Source organism: Solanum tuberosum, unplaced genomic scaffold (genome assembly GCF_000226075.1).
Source record: "Solanum tuberosum cultivar DM 1-3 516 R44 unplaced genomic scaffold, SolTub_3.0 scf00219, whole genome shotgun sequence".
NCBI classification, from domain to species: Eukaryota; Viridiplantae; Streptophyta; class Magnoliopsida; order Solanales; family Solanaceae; genus Solanum; species Solanum tuberosum.
Window position 1 is genome coordinate 834,752 of NW_006239145.1, and position 19,917 is coordinate 854,668.

The 19,917-nt window shown below is 26.9% G+C and overlaps 2 protein-coding genes across 2 annotated transcripts; one reads left to right on the forward strand and one right to left on the reverse strand.

The window, feature by feature from the left end:
* Positions 1–12,754: 12,754 nt before the first annotated feature.
* LOC102580319 (abscisic acid receptor PYL4-like) lies at positions 12,755–13,720 on the reverse strand. The gene has a single exon (XM_006356412.2). It carries the CDS (start codon positions 13,593–13,595, stop codon positions 12,990–12,992), a length of 606 nt encoding a protein of 201 aa, XP_006356474.1. The 5' UTR covers positions 13,596–13,720; the 3' UTR covers positions 12,755–12,989.
* Positions 13,721–15,899: 2,179 nt separating this feature from the next.
* Positions 15,900–16,865, forward strand: LOC102580652 (abscisic acid receptor PYL4-like). The gene has a single exon (XM_006356413.2). It carries the CDS (start codon positions 16,025–16,027, stop codon positions 16,628–16,630), a length of 606 nt encoding a protein of 201 aa, XP_006356475.1. The 5' UTR covers positions 15,900–16,024; the 3' UTR covers positions 16,631–16,865.
* Positions 16,866–19,917: the final 3,052 nt, after the last annotated feature.

The window sequence follows — 19,917 nt, forward strand, 5'->3', positions numbered from 1 at the left end:
ACTAAAATTTTCTGACATGAAATTTTTATTTTAACCAAAATTTTAAGAACCAAATATATATCCATTTAAACCATTTAATGACCTGCCCCATTTAATCTGACCCGCTAAGTCATTAAAAAGTCATCAATCATCACTTACAGTATGTGCAAATCGCTGCAATTAGAAGAAAATCTAATCTTAACCTATATTAAATATATATTCAACCGAAAGCAGTACACAGTATAAATGGATTTATGAATCTATAATTTTGGTTAAGAGAGAATGACGACTTTTTAATGATTTAGTGGGTCGGATCATTAAATGGTTTAAATTGATATATATTTGGTTTTTAAAATTTTGGTTTAAAAAAAAAAATTCATGTTAGAAAATTTTAGTGAAAAAAATAATTAAATATGTTAGTGACTTTCTGTGCAAAGAAGGCATAGTTGAGTGACTTTAGAATTGAGAATGAAAGTTGAGTGACTTTCTGTGAAAAGAGTTGATAGTTGAGTGGCCATCAAAGTTATTAACTCTGATTTGAAAAGATGGCTAGGCCAAGTTGCGACCAAATTCCTGAAATTAAAGACGTTTCCTTTTTTTTGTTTTTACTTTTTAGAAGTCGAGCAAATTTTTTTCTTTTTTTTTTGGCTTCTATTAAAAATAATTGGCGCCTAAATTTTGGTGAAAACAAAAGCTTTTCTTTTTAAGTATTAAAAATTAATTGGCTAGAAGTATATTTTCCCGCTCAAGTCCTTCAATTAGAATTTGGGACCAGTTAATAAGTTCTTTAGGGACCGGATTTAGTATCTTCGCAATAAAATATATAAATAAGGACTGGAATATAATATCGTCCTAATACATATATCTTTAGAGACGAGATTACTAACTCGCCCCTAAATGTTGGTCTTAACTGACAGTTTTTCTTGTAGTGAAAAGCGCCTCATGTATGAACCCAAGAAAGGATTATTTTTTTTCAGGAAGAGGTGAACAAACTGTTTATATAATATAAGGTCCATTCGAGAAGAGATGTACTCGTATTGGTAAGCAAGCATAGTCATAGTGCCCAAAAAACATAAGAAACTTAGAATTAATGTAGGTAGACTTTAAATATGTTAACAAAGCATGTCCAAAGGAATCATTTTCGATACCGGACATCGATTTGAGTTTCGTTGATGCATACTCCAAGTCTAATCAAATTGAGATGCACGCTGATGATCAAGAGAAGGCTTTATTCATCATTAATTTGGTATGTCATTTGAGTTATAAAAAAAAGTTGGAGCCACACACTACCAAAGGCTAGTAAATAAAATGTTTGAAAAATATATAGTAGTGGAAGCATCATATATAGATAAACCATTCATGAACTCTTAACACACTCACTCCTTTACCCTTGTTACTTAAACATCACATTTTTGTGTAGGTGATCAGAGTTTGATACAGTGGTCTGGGCCTAATTCACAATTTACATGCACGTTGCGCTTTCACCACTATATCAAAGTTATGTGGAATTCTTTATCTTATATATTACAAAATAAGACCTATAATTACAAATTGTAGCAGGAGTGTTTTTTTTTTTTCAAAACGTATACAAAATCACATTGAGTTTCATTCATAACTTAAAATTTAATTTGCTCAGATAAAAATCATATTAAATTAGTAAGAAATATGTATGTAAATTTATAAAGTAAAGTGAGGTTTTTGAATCTCGCTCATGACTTTGAATCTGGCTCACGATTTCATGTATAGTATCTAGGGAAATAAGAAAATAACCTCCTCAATTTTGCAATTTAGAGTGAATATATTCGTAGTCAAAAATTGTGCATATTTACCCTTTAACTTAACAAACCTATATAAACTTAATTAAAAATAAATCCAAAACTTGTTTTTTAATTCAAAAATATCACATGGCTTTAAAAAAATCTAAAATAAATGGAGTAGCTACTATTTGATTTAATTGTGCCCCGTAGCAAACGTTTGCCAGTCGCCTCTCTCCCTCCAAACTCTCGCTCGCCACTCTCCCTTTCTCAATCGCTCCCTCTGTGCTCGGCTCTCTCACTTTATACAACAGAATTGTATAAATTGTGTTTATGTTTGTATAAAGCGAGAGAAAATTGTATATACACATGCAAATACATATATATTCGTCTTATACACTTATAATTATACAATACAAATATTCCCCTGCCCAGTTCTCTTTTGCCTTTCTCTCTTTCTCGTTTTATACAAACACAGATTATACAAATATAATGTATAATTTATGTTTGTATAATGTATAATTATGTTTGTATAAAGCAAAAGAGAGAGCGATTTTTGATATACAAATATTTTTGTCAACGATTTATACAAACGAGAGGCTAACAACAATTTATACAAATGGCCTGCCAGCGAAATTATACAAATCTGAAGAGGAGCCACGAATTATACAATTGCTTCTTTTTGTATATATGTATAGCGAAATAGACATAGCTTTCAATTGTATATGTATAGCGAATTATACATATATATGTTTGCTATGGAGCGCAATTATGCAAATTTTGCTATAGCATACAAATATGATTTTTTTGTTTGCTATATGTGAAAGTTGCTCTTAAAAAAATTATGTCACTCATTGATTACCCCTCCATACCTGACCCAAATAGAAATATAACTCAATTTCTTTTTTACTCAATCATAAAATGAGTTTGATTCGGGTCTGAATAAAGAAGGATTGGGATTTTTTAGTGAGGTCAGATGTGGAGGGACAAAATATAAGGTAATTTCTTAAAGTCAGAGACATTTTTGGAATTAAAAAATCAGTTTTAAGATTATTATATTTTTAATTCATGGGCATGTTATTGAAAAGGGTTAATATGTATCATTTGTTAGACGAAGGTATATGTACGGCTTGTTATACGGTGAGGGTATATATGCCCCACTTTTAAACGAGAGATATAACTGCTCTAAATCGCAAAATTAAGGGGTACTTTTTCCCTTATATCTTATATTAATAATGTATGAAATATGTATTTAACTATATAACTTTTATACAAAGTTCATGTTAGGCTTCTGAAAAAAGTCATCTAACTTTTGTGTATATAAATTGTATGTATATTGTGATTCTGATTGAATACATATAAATTGTATAAAATCTAGTAAAGTATGTATTCTTCAAGCATCCAATCAGTTATAGTTTGTCGTCAGTCATGTTTCATCCAATATCTTACAACTTACATATTATAAATTGGAGAAACTAACATAAATAGTCCCTCAACTATAGGAGTAGATCTAAAATGGTCACATAAATTATACACTTAACGAATTTAGTCCTTCAACTATTCAAAAATTTGTCAGTTTTGGTCTCTTTACTATACACTTATCGATTTTAGTTCCTTAACTATAAACTTACCGATTTTAGTCCTTTAAGTATTCAAAAACTTATCAAGTTTGGTCTTTGTCTATTTTTTAAATATAAATAGCTTAGGTTTATATTAACAGAATATATGCCTCGAGAAATTAAATCCTTTTAGCAACTTTTTTCTGTTGGTTCTCTCTCCGTTACTTTTTCTTCAAATTAACCTTACGCGAAGAACCTTAACCTCAACGATTTAAAATAAAATTCACGAGGAAAGAAAATATAAGTCATAATTTTATTCAACAGAGGATAAAATGAAGCATATTATTGTTACTAATGACTTGAATATGTTAAACTTTATTATAAAAAGAAGAAGTAATTATCTGTTAAATCAAAAGTTTGTACTCCAACAATTTCATTGAACGGAATATTTTTAATTTTTCAGAAATGGTAATTTATAAAATGGTAGATTTGCCATTTTTTAAACTTTTTTTAAATAGATCAATTTTATTATTCTATTCATTTTATTTTACTTAAAGAAATTTGAGTAAATTAAATAAAATTCGCATTGATTAGCATGATGCATGATAAGTTTCTTGAACAAAAACTATCGAAGTTTAGGACGGTGCGTATTAAAAATCAAAGCTATTTGTATTTTTTTAAAAATGGACAAAGACCAAACTTGATAAGTTTGTGAATACTTAAAGGACTAAAATTGGTAAAATTTATAGTTAAGGGACTAAAACCGGTAAGTGTATAGTTAAGAGACCAAAGCTGACAAATTTTTAAATAGTTAAAGGACTAAATCCGTTAAGTGTATAATTCAGGGACCATTTTAGACCTACTCCTATAGTTGAGGGACTATTTATGTCATTTACTCTTATAAATTGCATATAATTTGGCTCAGGATTGAGTGAGATTGAAGTGAAATATTGTTATGTTTTTTTTTTCAGACCTGCTACATAATGTAAAATATTGTTATGTTTGGTAAATAAAGAAAAGTACTTATATATTTAGTAATATATGGTCAAAAGAAGTTTAAAGGTTTCTTAATATTTTAATTTTAGATAATCAAATCTGTTTGAACCACCCCTCGTATTGAAAAGTTACAAATTGCATGCTTGCCAGCTATTCATTACTCTCTCCGTCCCATTTCATGTGAGGTAGTTTGACTCGACACGGAGTTTAAGAAAGAAATGAAGACTTTTAAAACTTGTGGTTCAAAATGAATTATAGAAATTTGTGTGGCTGTAAATCATTTCATTAAGGATGAAATAGACATTTTATAGCTAAATTGTTACTTAATATAAAAATGTGTCATTCTTTTTTAGACTTACCAAAAAAAGAAGTAAGTCACATAAATTGAGACACGTGGAGTAACATAATTAGGCAAGCACATGAATTTATTTTTTCTTTTTAAAAAAAGTTTCCTTTCCCACTTGCAAACCAAGTTGCAAAGTTGCCATCTTCTTTTGCTTGCTGAACATGCAATATAATTATGTACATAGAAAAGAAAAAAAAACAACAACAACAACAACAAAAAAGGGGATTTTAAAGTAAATAAAGTCACAACTTGTCTTTTGTTTGAACGTCAAGTTGGTTCGAAAAAAGCAAATATTGATTCTTCTCGTACGTACAGCAACTAGCTTTTTTCAATTTTTAAAAAAAATCATACTTAATTATTGTATTTATTTTCTTCAGTCAATCATGCAGCAGTTGTGCATGTGCTTATCCATATATTATTTGCTATCATAAAGTAGATTTAGATTATGCATAATCATAAAAAGTAAGGTCACAACTGATGAACTATATGTTAGGTTGAAAAAATTAATTAATTAGACCACATGGAAATCAAATAATGGATATTCATACATTGTAGTACGTTAACAATGTTGTATGCAGAAATTTTTTTAAGCGGTGTCACCATTAAAGGGACTAGAATGACTCAAGAGGAAAATCAATAAAGGTTTTGCTTTAGGCCTCCAAAATTTTGAAGCCCCATTAGTGAACTTTATGAAAAAATATTTTTCTTAAAAATATAAATTTTGATTAAATTAAAAAAAGTTGTCTACTCTTTAAGTTAGAAAACATTTTTAAATTTTAAATTAAACCTATCAAACAATAGAGGATTGCGGATAATTGTAATCAATTTAATGAATCATATATTAATTGTAACAAGCAAATAGAAGAAAAAAAATATTATTATGAACAAATAAAAAAAAAAATCAAGCACATAATTTAAAAAATAGAATAGCAAAAAAAAGAATGGTAAAAAATACTAACATGATGTGGAGATTCGAGATGTCAAATAATGATGATTGATAAACAAGAACAAAAGAAAATTGAAGAAACTCACAAGTCACAAATATTACTATATTATAGAAGAGTCTAGGAATAACTATCAATGTTCCAATAAAATCACTACTAATGTCCAATATATTTATAAAATATATAAGTGGGCCCCACCACCTTCCACTTAAATACTACATATTATATATTAATTACTATACTATAAATCACTACTAATATCCAATATATTTATTAAATTAGAACAAACAGAGTAATAAATATTTTTTTCAAAATTATGTTAAAAAAAAGTACTACAAATCACAATAGCTAACAATTTAAAATATTTTTAAAATCATATAAAAATTTCAATAACTTCTCAAATTCCATAATATAACACTTAAATACTACATATTATATATTAATTACTATACTATAAATGACTTAAATACTCCATATTATCTATTACAATAATTAACAATTATTTGACACTTTAAATTCTATCAATGCCATATAAATTAGGATAAAAAACCTAACATATAATATTTAAATATATTTAAAAATAATATAAGTAATACTATACATTACAATAATTAACAGCTTAATTATTTAAAACTTATATAAAAAATTTAATTGACTCTCTAAATTCTATTGGTACCACATAAAATGGATTATATGTAAAAAAAATTGTTGACGAAATTGACGAAAAAGAAACTATAAATTACAATAATTAACAAAATAAATCTCTCGACTCCAACAAATCTATCAATTAATGCCACATAAATTGGGACATGGCAAATAACATATATTATTAAAAAATTAGGTTCAAAATGTACTATAAAATACAATAATTAACAACTTAATATATTAAAGAGACTATATAAAAAAAGGGGTTAATATTTGAAATTCTGCATCTGCCACATAAATTAGAACAAATAGAGTAATAAATATTATTTTCAAAATTATGTTAAAAAAAAGTACTACAAATCACAATAGCTAACAATTTAAAATATTTTAAAAATCATAGAAAAATTTTAATAACTTCTCAAATTCCATAATATGACATAGCTTTAAAAAAAAAGTCTTATAAATCATAATAAATAGTACAATATTTCAACTACTTCAAAAGTATTATAAATTGTAATAAATAATACAACAATTTAAATTACTTAAAATTTAACGACTTAAAAATATTTATTTAAATGTATTAAGATTTTGGTTAATTGTCAAAACTTTACATGTGCCACATAAATTGGGACATGGAGAGTCACACATATATTTTTTTTAAAATTACATTAAAAGTATTCTATCAATTAACAACATATATTGTTTGAAATTGACGAAAAAGAAACTATAAATTACAATAATTAACAAAATAAATCTCTCGACTCCAACAAATCTATCAATTAATGCCACATAAATTGGGACATGGCAAATAACATATATTATTAAAAATTAGGTTCAAAATATACTATAAAATACAATAATTAACAACTTAATATATTAAAGAGACATATAAAAAATGGTTAATATTTGAAATTCTGCGTGTGCCACATAAATTACAACAAACAGAGTAACAAATATTATTTTCAAAATTATGTTAAAAAAAGTACTACAAATCACAATAGCTAACAATTTAAAATATTTTTAAAATCATATAAAATTTTCAATAACTTCTCAAATTTCATAATATAACATAAATTAAAATAAAAAATATATATATATTGGGCCCCGTGCTGGCACGGGGTCCTATATCTAGTACAAATATAAGGATTTAAGGAGCCAAACACTATTTTTATTTAACTATAATTCTAATTGATAAAGGACTCAAAGACTTTGAGTTTTATTTTAATTCTAAAAATAAAAAAAATAGTTAAATTTTGAATGAATTAGAATGAATTGGTAGGTTTTTAACGAAGGACCTACTGTTTGAATTTAAAACAAAAATTTAAGAGGTAAAAAAAACGGGAAAAAACAAATTCATACAAAAATTTAAGAGGTAAAAAGAAAGGGAAAAAACAAAAAATAAAAACAGGAAAAGAAATATACCCCTTATGAGGATCAAACTTGAGACGTTACACAGTTCTTGCGGCGCCTCAACCACCTAAGCTAGGAGCTTTCTGTTACAAGCAGTGTCCTTTCAATTCTTTTATCTTAATTTGTTTTTTCTTTCTTTTTTATATAGGTATATTCTGTAGAAAATTTCGATGAAGCAGTGTCCCGTGACACACCTTTCATATACGTAAATTCGCCCCTGGGTACGTATCTAACAAATTAATCCCGAGGATATTTTTTTTATTTTCATTTTAGGGTTTCAGAGGAATATAAAACAATTACAATAGTCACTATATATATCATCTTATCTTAAAATGTTAGGGTCTTTACAAACTCTAATATAGAAATAATATTCCAGCCTGTCCAAAGAAAGTGAAGAGACTGAACTTCGAACTACACATATTTGCTCTCTCTATTTTCTCAAGTACATATTTAGATGAGTGACACTTATCAAGTAAAATTTGTAAAATTCCAAATTAGATAATCATTTCGCAAGCATCCTAACTATAATTAAGAACATACAATTTTGCAGAACACACTCTAATTGCAATCAATATCCCCCACAAAACCTCAAGGGCGTTCATAAATAATTATAATAAAAGGCATCAACCAATTTATTTTAAAAAAAAAAAAATCATTATACTCAGCACAATTTCGGACTATTCGTGTATAACTAAATTAAAGAGCATCAAATCAAAGTATTCAAGTGTTCCCTAAACCTTCAAATGTATACCATATGAACTCTTATGCCGCTATTTATAGCGTAACATAGAGGCATACAAAAGGTTAGTCACAAACATGACATTAAACATGAATATAATGGAGGAGGTTATAGAGATGAAATTTTACAAGAATAATGGTCATAAAGGTGAAGGTTATCTCCATAAATCATAATGGAGGAAAGTAATGTAGATAATTGGTCAGAGTAACTTTTTGGTATAGTGGACATCCACACTATATTATTTTATAACAATATATAATATAAAGGAGAAACATATATAGACAAGATAATATGACACCTCTCTATGGTCTCCATTCATATTTATCTTTTTGATCTCATTTTTTGAGATTTTTTTCTTAATTCTTTTCATTAAATATTTTATTTATTAAATAAAAAATTTAATCATATTTACTATTTTAATTATATCTAATGAGTTACAAAAAACCTTCATATATTCATATTATCTACTTAAATAACATGTCTCTTCAAGTCTTTTCTATCTATTTTTATGGATTATCAAATTTATAAATATAACAATCATTCATGGAGATGTTGAATATTCATTTTTCATTTTCTCATTCTTTCTTTCGATTAGTGTAGTTTTTTTTTATAAAAAAAATATTCTTCATTTTTTCCATATGACAGGATATGTTCTTCATTTTGATGAAAGATCAAAGATATATTCTTCAAAGATTTATTACAAAGAGATGTTCACATTAGTTTAGTACAAGTTCATCAAAACGAAGAAGGAAACTTAATTATGTTGAAAGAAATATCAAGAGATGATCATATTAGTATAAAGTTTGAATGATTCCAATATTTTAAAGATTCATTAATGTGTTGTTTTGATTTCAATATTTTAAAAATTTGTCATGCTTGAAAAGTATATTATCTATGGTACATTTCTCATAGCTATTAGATATTGTTGTGCTTAAAAATCTATATATAATATAAGTTAGATGTTAAAAAAGTGAAGTTGCACCTCTCTTTGGCCAATGATTCTATTTATCTTTTTCCTCAATTTTTTGATAATTTTTCATATTTTTCTACTTATTTATTATTGTATAAGAAATAAATATATCAATTACTACTCCTCTATTTATTATTATAGTTAAATGTCTCAAAAATTATTTACACTCATTATTATAAATAGGGAAAAGGGTAAAAAATGCTCTTAAACTATGTGAAAGGAACAAAAATGTTCTTCGTTTATAGTTTGAATCAAAAATGCCCTTACCGTCAATACTTTGGTTAAAAGATCCTCTTGCAGTAAATACTCTGGTCCAAAAATGCCCTTTTTAGAATAAATATATTATTATTTTCTTTTTATACACATCTTCTTCCTAATTAAAATATTATTAAAGAACACTATTCTTGTTTACTTTCTTTTAAAATAACTTTAACAAATAAAAATGTAGGAATTCTTTTTTCTTCTTAATCTCATTTTATCAATCAAAATAGAATAACTTCATGTACCCTTTCGACAGATAATATATGTCATATATATAAGATCATAGTAAATCCATCATTAAGTTAAATATTATCACTATAAAAAATAATGATAATAAAATAAGAAATATTTTATTTTTTTCTGAATTGAAGTAACCTAATTTAAATAACATTATTAGAAAAAGAATGTGTTAAAAAGAAAATAATTTTATATTTATTTGAAAAATGAGCATTTTGACCCATTAAATAACAATAAGGGCATTTTTGGACCAAAATATTGACTGTAAGGGCATTTTTTAACCAAAGTATTGACGGTAAGGGCATTTTTGAGCCAAACTATAAACGAAGGACATTTTTGTTCCTTTCACATAGTTTAAGGGCATTTTTTACCCTTTTTCCCAAAAAAATAAAGTCTCAATATTTACTATTTCAAGATATTTGTCTCTTTTTTTATTGTATTTTTTTTTCTCTTTAAATTTTGTTAAACACAATGGAGTAGTACAGAAAGAGAAGAAGTTGATTTGTTTGCTTTCCTAATAAAACTTAAACACCCAATGAACGTTGAATAGTTTCATGAGTTTTTAATTTGTCTTCATTATTTTATTTTATTTATTTTAAAATACCTCCATAACTTATACCTGTTGAACTTCTACTTTAGTTAATATTATTAACTCATTTTCTTTAAATTTTCATATGCATAACCCCCTACAATTTAATTTCAAAATCTAAGATACCTTATGATATTCTTTCAATTTTGTCTATATAAATTCACATTTTTTGTTTTATAAGATTCCTACTTAAGATTATTATTTTTATTCCATATTTGAAATAGTGATATTCTATATTATTGTTGTAGTATCAAATTTATACTAATTTAGTTTAACTCCATGAAAAGGCTCTTGGATATAGATAGAAGGGTTGTCGGGTAAGAGCTCAAAAATAATTGTATTGATTATGTAAAAAAAAAATTCATCTTTGTTTTTGTGATTAAGGACTTAACAAAATTGTGTTGTTATTTTTCTCTTTTTGCTTTACTTTTTCATATGTTCTCTCTATAAAAAAAAATTAATTTAGGTTCTTATTAATTCATTTAGGTTCAAATTAGTTATTTTTAAGTTTTAACTTTATCATAACACAGCTAACTACGACAACATACGTTCAAATTTTACTATTCATGGCTCAAAAGAAATACATATTAAATATTGAAATACGCAGTTCTTAGGTGTTTCTTATATGAAGAACCATTTACATTTTCTTTAAATTTGTTCATTTCTTCTACTTTTAAAGAATTATCAGAATAATATAAGATATATACGAAAAAAGCAATAGAAGTTTATTTAGGTGATGATGAAAATAAGAGAAATATATCTATTTAGATGATGATGAATAAGAGAAAAAACAAGTACAATAAACGGATCAAATATCAAAAAATAAATAAAATAGAAATACTTATCTTTTTTTCCTCCTATTTTTAGTTTTGTCACTTTTTTATTCCAATGAAAGGAAGATTCATCGGACAATAAATTTATCATTTAACAAAAATAAGAAAAAAATCAAGTCCTTCAATATGTTTATTTAAATTATATGTATTATCGTCATAATGTATGATTTTTTTCCTTAATGAATTAGTCTTTTAATTTTGAAAAATATTTGATAATAAAAATATAATTCACTTAAGCTCTATTTCTACAAAAATATTTTGTATTGTGATTTTATCATTTTCTTATTTCTATAGTTGATATTTTAGTTCCTTATATCATAATTAATTTTTAAAATAAATTTACATATAATTTTCATGACTGTGCGAAGTGCAGCCAAATTCCCTAGTATCTAATAATTTGTGGTTTGTTATTCAAGATAGTTGGAATACCTTGTAGGAGTAGTTACCACTCCCTCTATTCCGTATTAATTGAATCTATGAAGCAATACACACATATTAGGAAAAACATTCAGGAACATAGTTTAATCCATGATTTTCACTATTATCTTTTATGAAATCATAAATATAACTAGTTTCATCTCGTGGAGAATATAAAACTTCAATAAATGAAAGGACAAATATGAAAAAAAAATATAAACACCAATCTTGAACTTTGAACGATTTAATTAGTTTGAACAATAAAAAAAATCTCAAAAATTCAGTTAATATAGAATAGAAGGAGTAATTACTACTCGAAAATTGAGACAGCCAAACACAATTTACATGAAAAACACTTTTCAAATGAATTAGTAAAACACAAATTATTATTTTTTCTAAAGTATTTTTTTCTAAAATGTTATTTTTAAAAAAATTCTAATAATAAGCAGTTTTTAGTAGTAATGACAAACACACTCTTAGTTTCAATCCGATTTAACATGTCTCAATTAATTTAATATTAAATAAAAATCTATCCGATTCTTTGGGTATGATTATAAATTTATATTTAAAAAATCTTAAAATCCGATAACGATTTAATCGATTTATAGTCCGTTAAGATAAGGTGAGAAAAAAAATAGTTTTTAAGTCAAAGAAATAAAAAGTCAAACTTCTAAAGACTTTTAAGTAAAAAAATAAAAAATAGCGAGAATTCTACTTTTAATTTTTAATTTTTTTTTAAGTCATTATAAACTTAGTTTAAATTATTTTTAACCTTGCCAAATATTTTCAAAAACTAAAAAATGACTTAAAAATAAATTTAACCAATTTTATTTTTTTTTGACAAATAATTTAACCAACTTTTATATCAATCCAAATAGACATTCAAGTCGATTTTTTTTTTTGGCACCCCTACCAACCCCATCCTTTTCACTTTATAAAATCCTAAAGAAAAATAAATAAAATAAGCAGCTATTTTGAAAATTAGATTTTGAGAGTGGGTAGCGTACCAAATTATCTCCGGAAACTACTCAACATGTTAACTAAATTATAGCAACACTGTACACATAATTTAATATTACATGATGGAAAATATTTCGAACAGTAACATTCACTGAAATTGGAGATTTTTTTCACTAACAAATGAAACATAGGAGATAACCTAAGGTTATAACACCTCCTAAGCAAAAAGTTCATCGATCTATCACTCCAAAAAAAAAAAATCACCAAAAAAACAAAATCAATCAAAGAAATATACAAAATTAATCTAATTAAATAGTCACAATGACTACAAATTAGTTGTAGGCATGTTTTCAGCAATTTGCAATCGCTATTTGCGCTAGCGATTGCAAATTGCAACGTACAATTGTATCAACGAATACACACGTTTCTTCCTTTGTATTCCCTGTTGGAATATCCACTACGTACGATTCCACCACCACCGTTCCGTTTTCATCATCCGCCGGATGCAGCGTCGTCACCGACCGGTAATTGTTCAGCCTGTGATCGCCGCCGATGACGCTGAAACTAATGACGTGTTCATCATCGTCTAAGATTTCTAATCTCTCCTTGCTAGATGCGGCAGGGAGGCCGGAAATTACCTGAACCTCCCTTAATGTGCCGACGTTTCCGTCTCCGACGATGACGTGGCAGCTTTTGAGAAAATGCTTATAAGCTTGCGGATTGTCGAATCGGCGGACTAGTGACCATACGGCGTCGATCGGGGCGGAGATGGTCTGCACCACGGCGGAGCAGCACTGATTGGGGCTTACAGCGTGGGTGTGGTAATGTAAGTGATTGTTAGGGACTGAGAACTGCACCGGGATAATCCATGTCGGTTGAGGCGGTTTGTGGAAGTTTCCGGCGAGAGTGGTGGTGATTGTGTGGTTGATCCTCTGCAGCTGAAGTGAACAAGGCATTTCTATTATTACTACTCTCTTTTTCTTCTTCAAAGGAGAGAGGTGAGGATGGAGTACTCTTTACATATACATATGGTGATAGATGGATATATATACAAAATGCATATAGAGAGAAAATTGAGGTGTTTTATTAAATAATATATTGGTATTTAGTCGGTTACAATTTAAGGTGACATATATGATACAATAATAAGCACTATTTTAATGATTTTTTGAAAACCTCTAATGTAATAAAAGTTTATTCTTCCTTTGTAGTTAGTGTCTTAATTATTTTTTTAGTTCTTTTTTTTAAAAAAAAAATTATTATTAATAACGAGCCAAATTCTAATAGATTTTTGACAAAATGCGAATTTTTGATTAATAGTAATTTGTATATGTGAGCCATTTTTGTAACCATAAAGTTATATGTGAGTCACCGCCATTCATATTAAAAAGAATTTCTATGTGTTTAGCCCATAAAAAGAAGCAGGCTCGTACATGAGGAGACATGTTATAATATAATCACTATCTCTAACAACTTAAACTTTTAGATAAGATGGTAACACGCTTCAATAACTTATATTAAAATTAAGGTCTAACTAATCTATTGAAACAAGTGTTAAGAAATTTTATTCTTTAAAAATGCTACTTTAGTTTTTTTTTTTTTTTTTCAAAAACGTCAATTTTGTTAAATAGAAAAAGAATTAAGTAATTTGCTTTTAAAAATATTTTCTTAAATATACTTTCCGTAATGCTAAACACGCCAAAAAAGAATATAAATGTGTGTGTAGCCTAGTTGTGTTAGTTTAATCTTTCCTAGAATAGAGAGATGGTTTTTTTCATGCAAGTTGATCGATCAACTTGCATACAACTCATCTAAACAGAGTCTATAATTAAACTGCCCTCGTCCTTTCCCTATAATTACGTAATCTGCCTTCCTTCTCTCCCCTTAATGAAAATGACATAATAGCCCTTGGATCTTCTTCTTCAAAAGGCTACAAAGTAGCCACGTCACTCTTAAGCGGTTCCGCGTCCTGGCGACCTGCGAAAATACGCAATAATAACGAGGCAACCGTAAGATAAAATGTATCAGTATTGTGATACTATAAAATATTATTTACGTAGTTTTAAATTTATAAATTTTATGTTTCAATTTATGATCAAAATTAAAAAATTGACGTTTGAATTCAAACTATGTAATTGGGACAAAGGGAGAAATAATAGTTGTTGATGATAAGACTTTTGTAACTTATGATACACTATTAAATATTATCCTAACATTTTTTACTATAAAAGTTTTTCATTAACGAAAAGAGAACTAGTCATAAATAGAAATGTGTATTGGTCGATTTGGTTTAATTTTGAATTTTATCGATTCGACTTATTAATTATCGATTTGTAGGCATATTAAATTATTATAGAACTATTAAGATATTGACTTATCAGTTATCGATTTAATCATTAAGAATTCACACAACAAAATAAATGATTGAAAATCACTTAGAAACATGATGACAGATCAAATAAACCATGCACATGAGTTGGTTGATTGCATCTTATTCTCAAGTAATACTGACACATTGTAGAATAACCGTAAGTTTGAGACAACCAGAAATTAAAATATGAAACTAAACCCTAAGTCATGGATTTTATACACCGAATAGTATACTATAATCTACAGTATTAATTTATTATCGAGTTATCGGTTAACCCATTAAGAAAAAACCTCAGATTGTTAAGAACAAATAAATCTATGATAAAAAAATTAAAATTGTTATTGAAATCATTAAACCAATAACCCATTACCGATAAATTAATAATTTTTTCCGATTTAAATTATCAATTTCAATTCGATTGTTGAGTTAACTTTCGATCGAGGACTACCGATGAAAAATGTTTGTAGTGTCAATTCCTTTCGATTAAACAACCTTAATCATAAACTAAAATGTCTTGACTAATTTAAAAGATCATTTAACGTAGTTGACATAACTGAATTTGATTATAAAATTTGTATAGTTCATTTTTTAACAGACTAATGAAATATTCTTGTAAAGATATTACAGAAAACTTGTCTTATGAACTTGGACTAGAAGCACTTAGGCCGCATTTTGTCAAAAATCTATTAGAATTTGGCTCGTTATTAATAATAATTTTTTTTTTAAAAAAAAGAACTAAAAAAATAATTAAGACACTAACTACAAAGGAAGAATAAACTTTTATTACATTAGAGGTTTTCAAAAAATCATTAAAATAGTGCTTATTATTGTATCATATATGTCACCTTAAATTGTAACCGACTAAATACCAATATATTATTTAATAAAACACCTCAATTTTCTCTCTATATGCATTTTGTATATATATCCATCTATCACCATATGTATATGTAAAGAGTACTCCATCCTCACCTCTCTCCTTTGAAGAAGAAAAAGAGAGTAGTAATAATAGAAATGCCTTGTTCACTTCAGCTGCAGAGGATCAACCACACAATCACCACCACTCTCGCCGGAAACTTCCACAAACCGCCTCAACCGACATGGATTATCCCGGTGCAGTTCTCAGTCCCTAACAATCACTTACATTACCACACCCACGCTGTAAGCCCCAATCAGTGCTGCTCCGCCGTGGTGCAGACCATCTCCGCCCCGATCGACGCCGTATGGTCACTAGTCCGCCGATTCGACAATCCGCAAGCTTATAAGCATTTTCTCAAAAGCTGCCACGTCATCGTCGGAGACGGAAACGTCGGCACATTAAGGGAGGTTCAGGTAATTTCCGGCCTCCCTGCCGCATCTAGCAAGGAGAGATTAGAAATCTTAGACGATGATGAACACGTCATTAGTTTCAGCGTCATCGGCGGCGATCACAGGCTGAACAATTACCGGTCGGTGACGACGCTGCATCCGGCGGATGATGAAAACGGAACGGTGGTGGTGGAATCGTACGTAGTGGATATTCCAACAGGGAATACAAAGGAAGAAACGTGTGTATTCGTTGATACAATTGTACGTTGCAATTTGCAATCGCTAGCGCAAATAGCGATTGCAAATTGCTGAAAACATGCCTACAACTAATTTGTAGTCATTGTGACTATTTAATTAGATTAATTTTGTATATTTCTTTGATTGATTTTGTTTTTTTGGTGATTTTTTTTTTTTGGAGTGATAGATCGATGAACTTTTTGCTTAGGAGGTGTTATAACCTTAGGTTATCTCCTATGTTTCATTTGTTAGTGAAAAAAATCTCCAATTTCAGTGAATGTTACTGTTCGAAATATTTTCCATCATGTAATATTAAATTATGTGTACAGTGTTGCTATAATTTAGTTAACATGTTGAGTAGTTTCCGGAGATAATTTGGTACGCTACCCACTCTCAAAATCTAATTTTCAAAATAGCTGCTTATTTTATTTATTTTTCTTTAGGATTTTATAAAGTGAAAAGGATGGGGTTGGTAGGGGTGCCAAAAAAAAAAATCGACTTGAATGTCTATTTGGATTGATATAAAAGTTGGTTAAATTATTTGTCAAAAAAAAATAAAATTGGTTAAATTTATTTTTAAGTCATTTTTTAGTTTTTGAAAATATTTGGCAAGGTTAAAAATAATTTAAACTAAGTTTATAATGACTTAAAAAAAAATTAAAAATTAAAAGTAGAATTCTCGCTATTTTTTATTTTTTTACTTAAAAGTCTTTAGAAGTTTGACTTTTTATTTCTTTGACTTAAAAACTATTTTTTTTCTCACCTTATCTTAACGGACTATAAATCGATTAAATCGTTATCGGATTTTAAGATTTTTTAAATATAAATTTATAATCATACCCAAAGAATCGGATAGATTTTTATTTAATATTAAATTAATTGAGACATGTTAAATCGGATTGAAACTAAGAGTGTGTTTGTCATTACTACTAAAAACTGCTTATTATTAGAATTTTTTTAAAAATAACATTTTAGAAAAAAATACTTTAGAAAAAATAATAATTTGTGTTTTACTAATTCATTTGAAAAGTGTTTTTCATGTAAATTGTGTTTGGCTGTCTCAATTTTCGAGTAGTAATTACTCCTTCTATTCTATATTAACTGAATTTTTGAGATTTTTTTTATTGTTCAAACTAATTAAATCGTTCAAAGTTCAAGATTGGTGTTTATATTTTTTTTTCATATTTGTCCTTTCATTTATTGAAGTTTTATATTCTCCACGAGATGAAACTAGTTATATTTATGATTTCATAAAAGATAATAGTGAAAATCATGGATTAAACTATGTTCCTGAATGTTTTTCCTAATATGTGTGTATTGCTTCATAGATTCAATTAATACGGAATAGAGGGAGTGGTAACTACTCCTACAAGGTATTCCAACTATCTTGAATAACAAACCACAAATTATTAGATACTAGGGAATTTGGCTGCACTTCGCACAGTCATGAAAATTATATGTAAATTTATTTTAAAAATTAATTATGATATAAGGAACTAAAATATCAACTATAGAAATAAGAAAATGATAAAATCACAATACAAAATATTTTTGTAGAAATAGAGCTTAAGTGAATTATATTTTTATTATCAAATATTTTTCAAAATTAAAAGACTAATTCATTAAGGAAAAAAATCATACATTATGACGATAATACATATAATTTAAATAAACATATTGAAGGACTTGATTTTTTTCTTATTTTTGTTAAATGATAAATTTATTGTCCGATGAATCTTCCTTTCATTGGAATAAAAAAGTGACAAAACTAAAAATAGGAGGAAAAAAAGATAAGTATTTCTATTTTATTTATTTTTTGATATTTGATCCGTTTATTGTACTTGTTTTTTCTCTTATTCATCATCATCTAAATAGATATATTTCTCTTATTTTCATCATCACCTAAATAAACTTCTATTGCTTTTTTCGTATATATCTTATATTATTCTGATAATTCTTTAAAAGTAGAAGAAATGAACAAATTTAAAGAAAATGTAAATGGTTCTTCATATAAGAAACACCTAAGAACTGCGTATTTCAATATTTAATATGTATTTCTTTTGAGCCATGAATAGTAAAATTTGAACGTATGTTGTCGTAGTTAGCTGTGTTATGATAAAGTTAAAACTTAAAAATAACTAATTTGAACCTAAATGAATTAATAAGAACCTAAATTAATTTTTTTTTATAGAGAGAACATATGAAAAAGTAAAGCAAAAAGAGAAAAATAACAACACAATTTTGTTAAGTCCTTAATCACAAAAACAAAGATGAATTTTTTTTTTACATAATCAATACAATTATTTTTGAGCTCTTACCCGACAACCCTTCTATCTATATCCAAGAGCCTTTTCATGGAGTTAAACTAAATTAGTATAAATTTGATACTACAACAATAATATAGAATATCACTATTTCAAATATGGAATAAAAATAATAATCTTAAGTAGGAATCTTATAAAACAAAAAATGTGAATTTATATAGACAAAATTGAAAGAATATCATAAGGTATCTTAGATTTTGAAATTAAATTGTAGGGGGTTATGCATATGAAAATTTAAAGAAAATGAGTTAATAATATTAACTAAAGTAGAAGTTCAACAGGTATAAGTTATGGAGGTATTTTAAAATAAATAAAATAAAATAATGAAGACAAATTAAAAACTCATGAAACTATTCAACGTTCATTGGGTGTTTAAGTTTTATTAGGAAAGCAAACAAATCAACTTCTTCTCTTTCTGTACTACTCCATTGTGTTTAACAAAATTTAAAGAGAAAAAAAAATACAATAAAAAAAGAGACAAATATCTTGAAATAGTAAATATTGAGACTTTATTTTTTTGGGAAAAAGGGTAAAAAATGCCCTTAAACTATGTGAAAGGAACAAAAATGTCCTTCGTTTATAGTTTGGCTCAAAAATGCCCTTACCGTCAATACTTTGGTTAAAAGATCCTCTTGCAGTAAATACTCTGGTCCAAAAATGCCCTTTTTAGAATAAATATATTATTATTTTCTTTTTATACACATCTTCTTCCTAATTAAAATATTATTAAAGAACACTATTCTTGTTTACTTTCTTTTAAAATAACTTTAACAAATAAAAATGTAGGAATTCTTTTTTCTTCTTAATCTCATTTTATCAATCAAAATAGAATAACTTCATGTACCCTTTCGACAGATAATATATGTCATATATATAAGATCATAGTAAATCCATCATTAAGTTAAATATTATCACTATAAAAAATAATGATAATAAAATAAGAAATATTTTATTTTTTTCTGAATTGAAGTAACCTAATTTAAATAACATTATTAGAAAAAGAATGTGTTAAAAAGAAAATAATTTTATATTTATTTG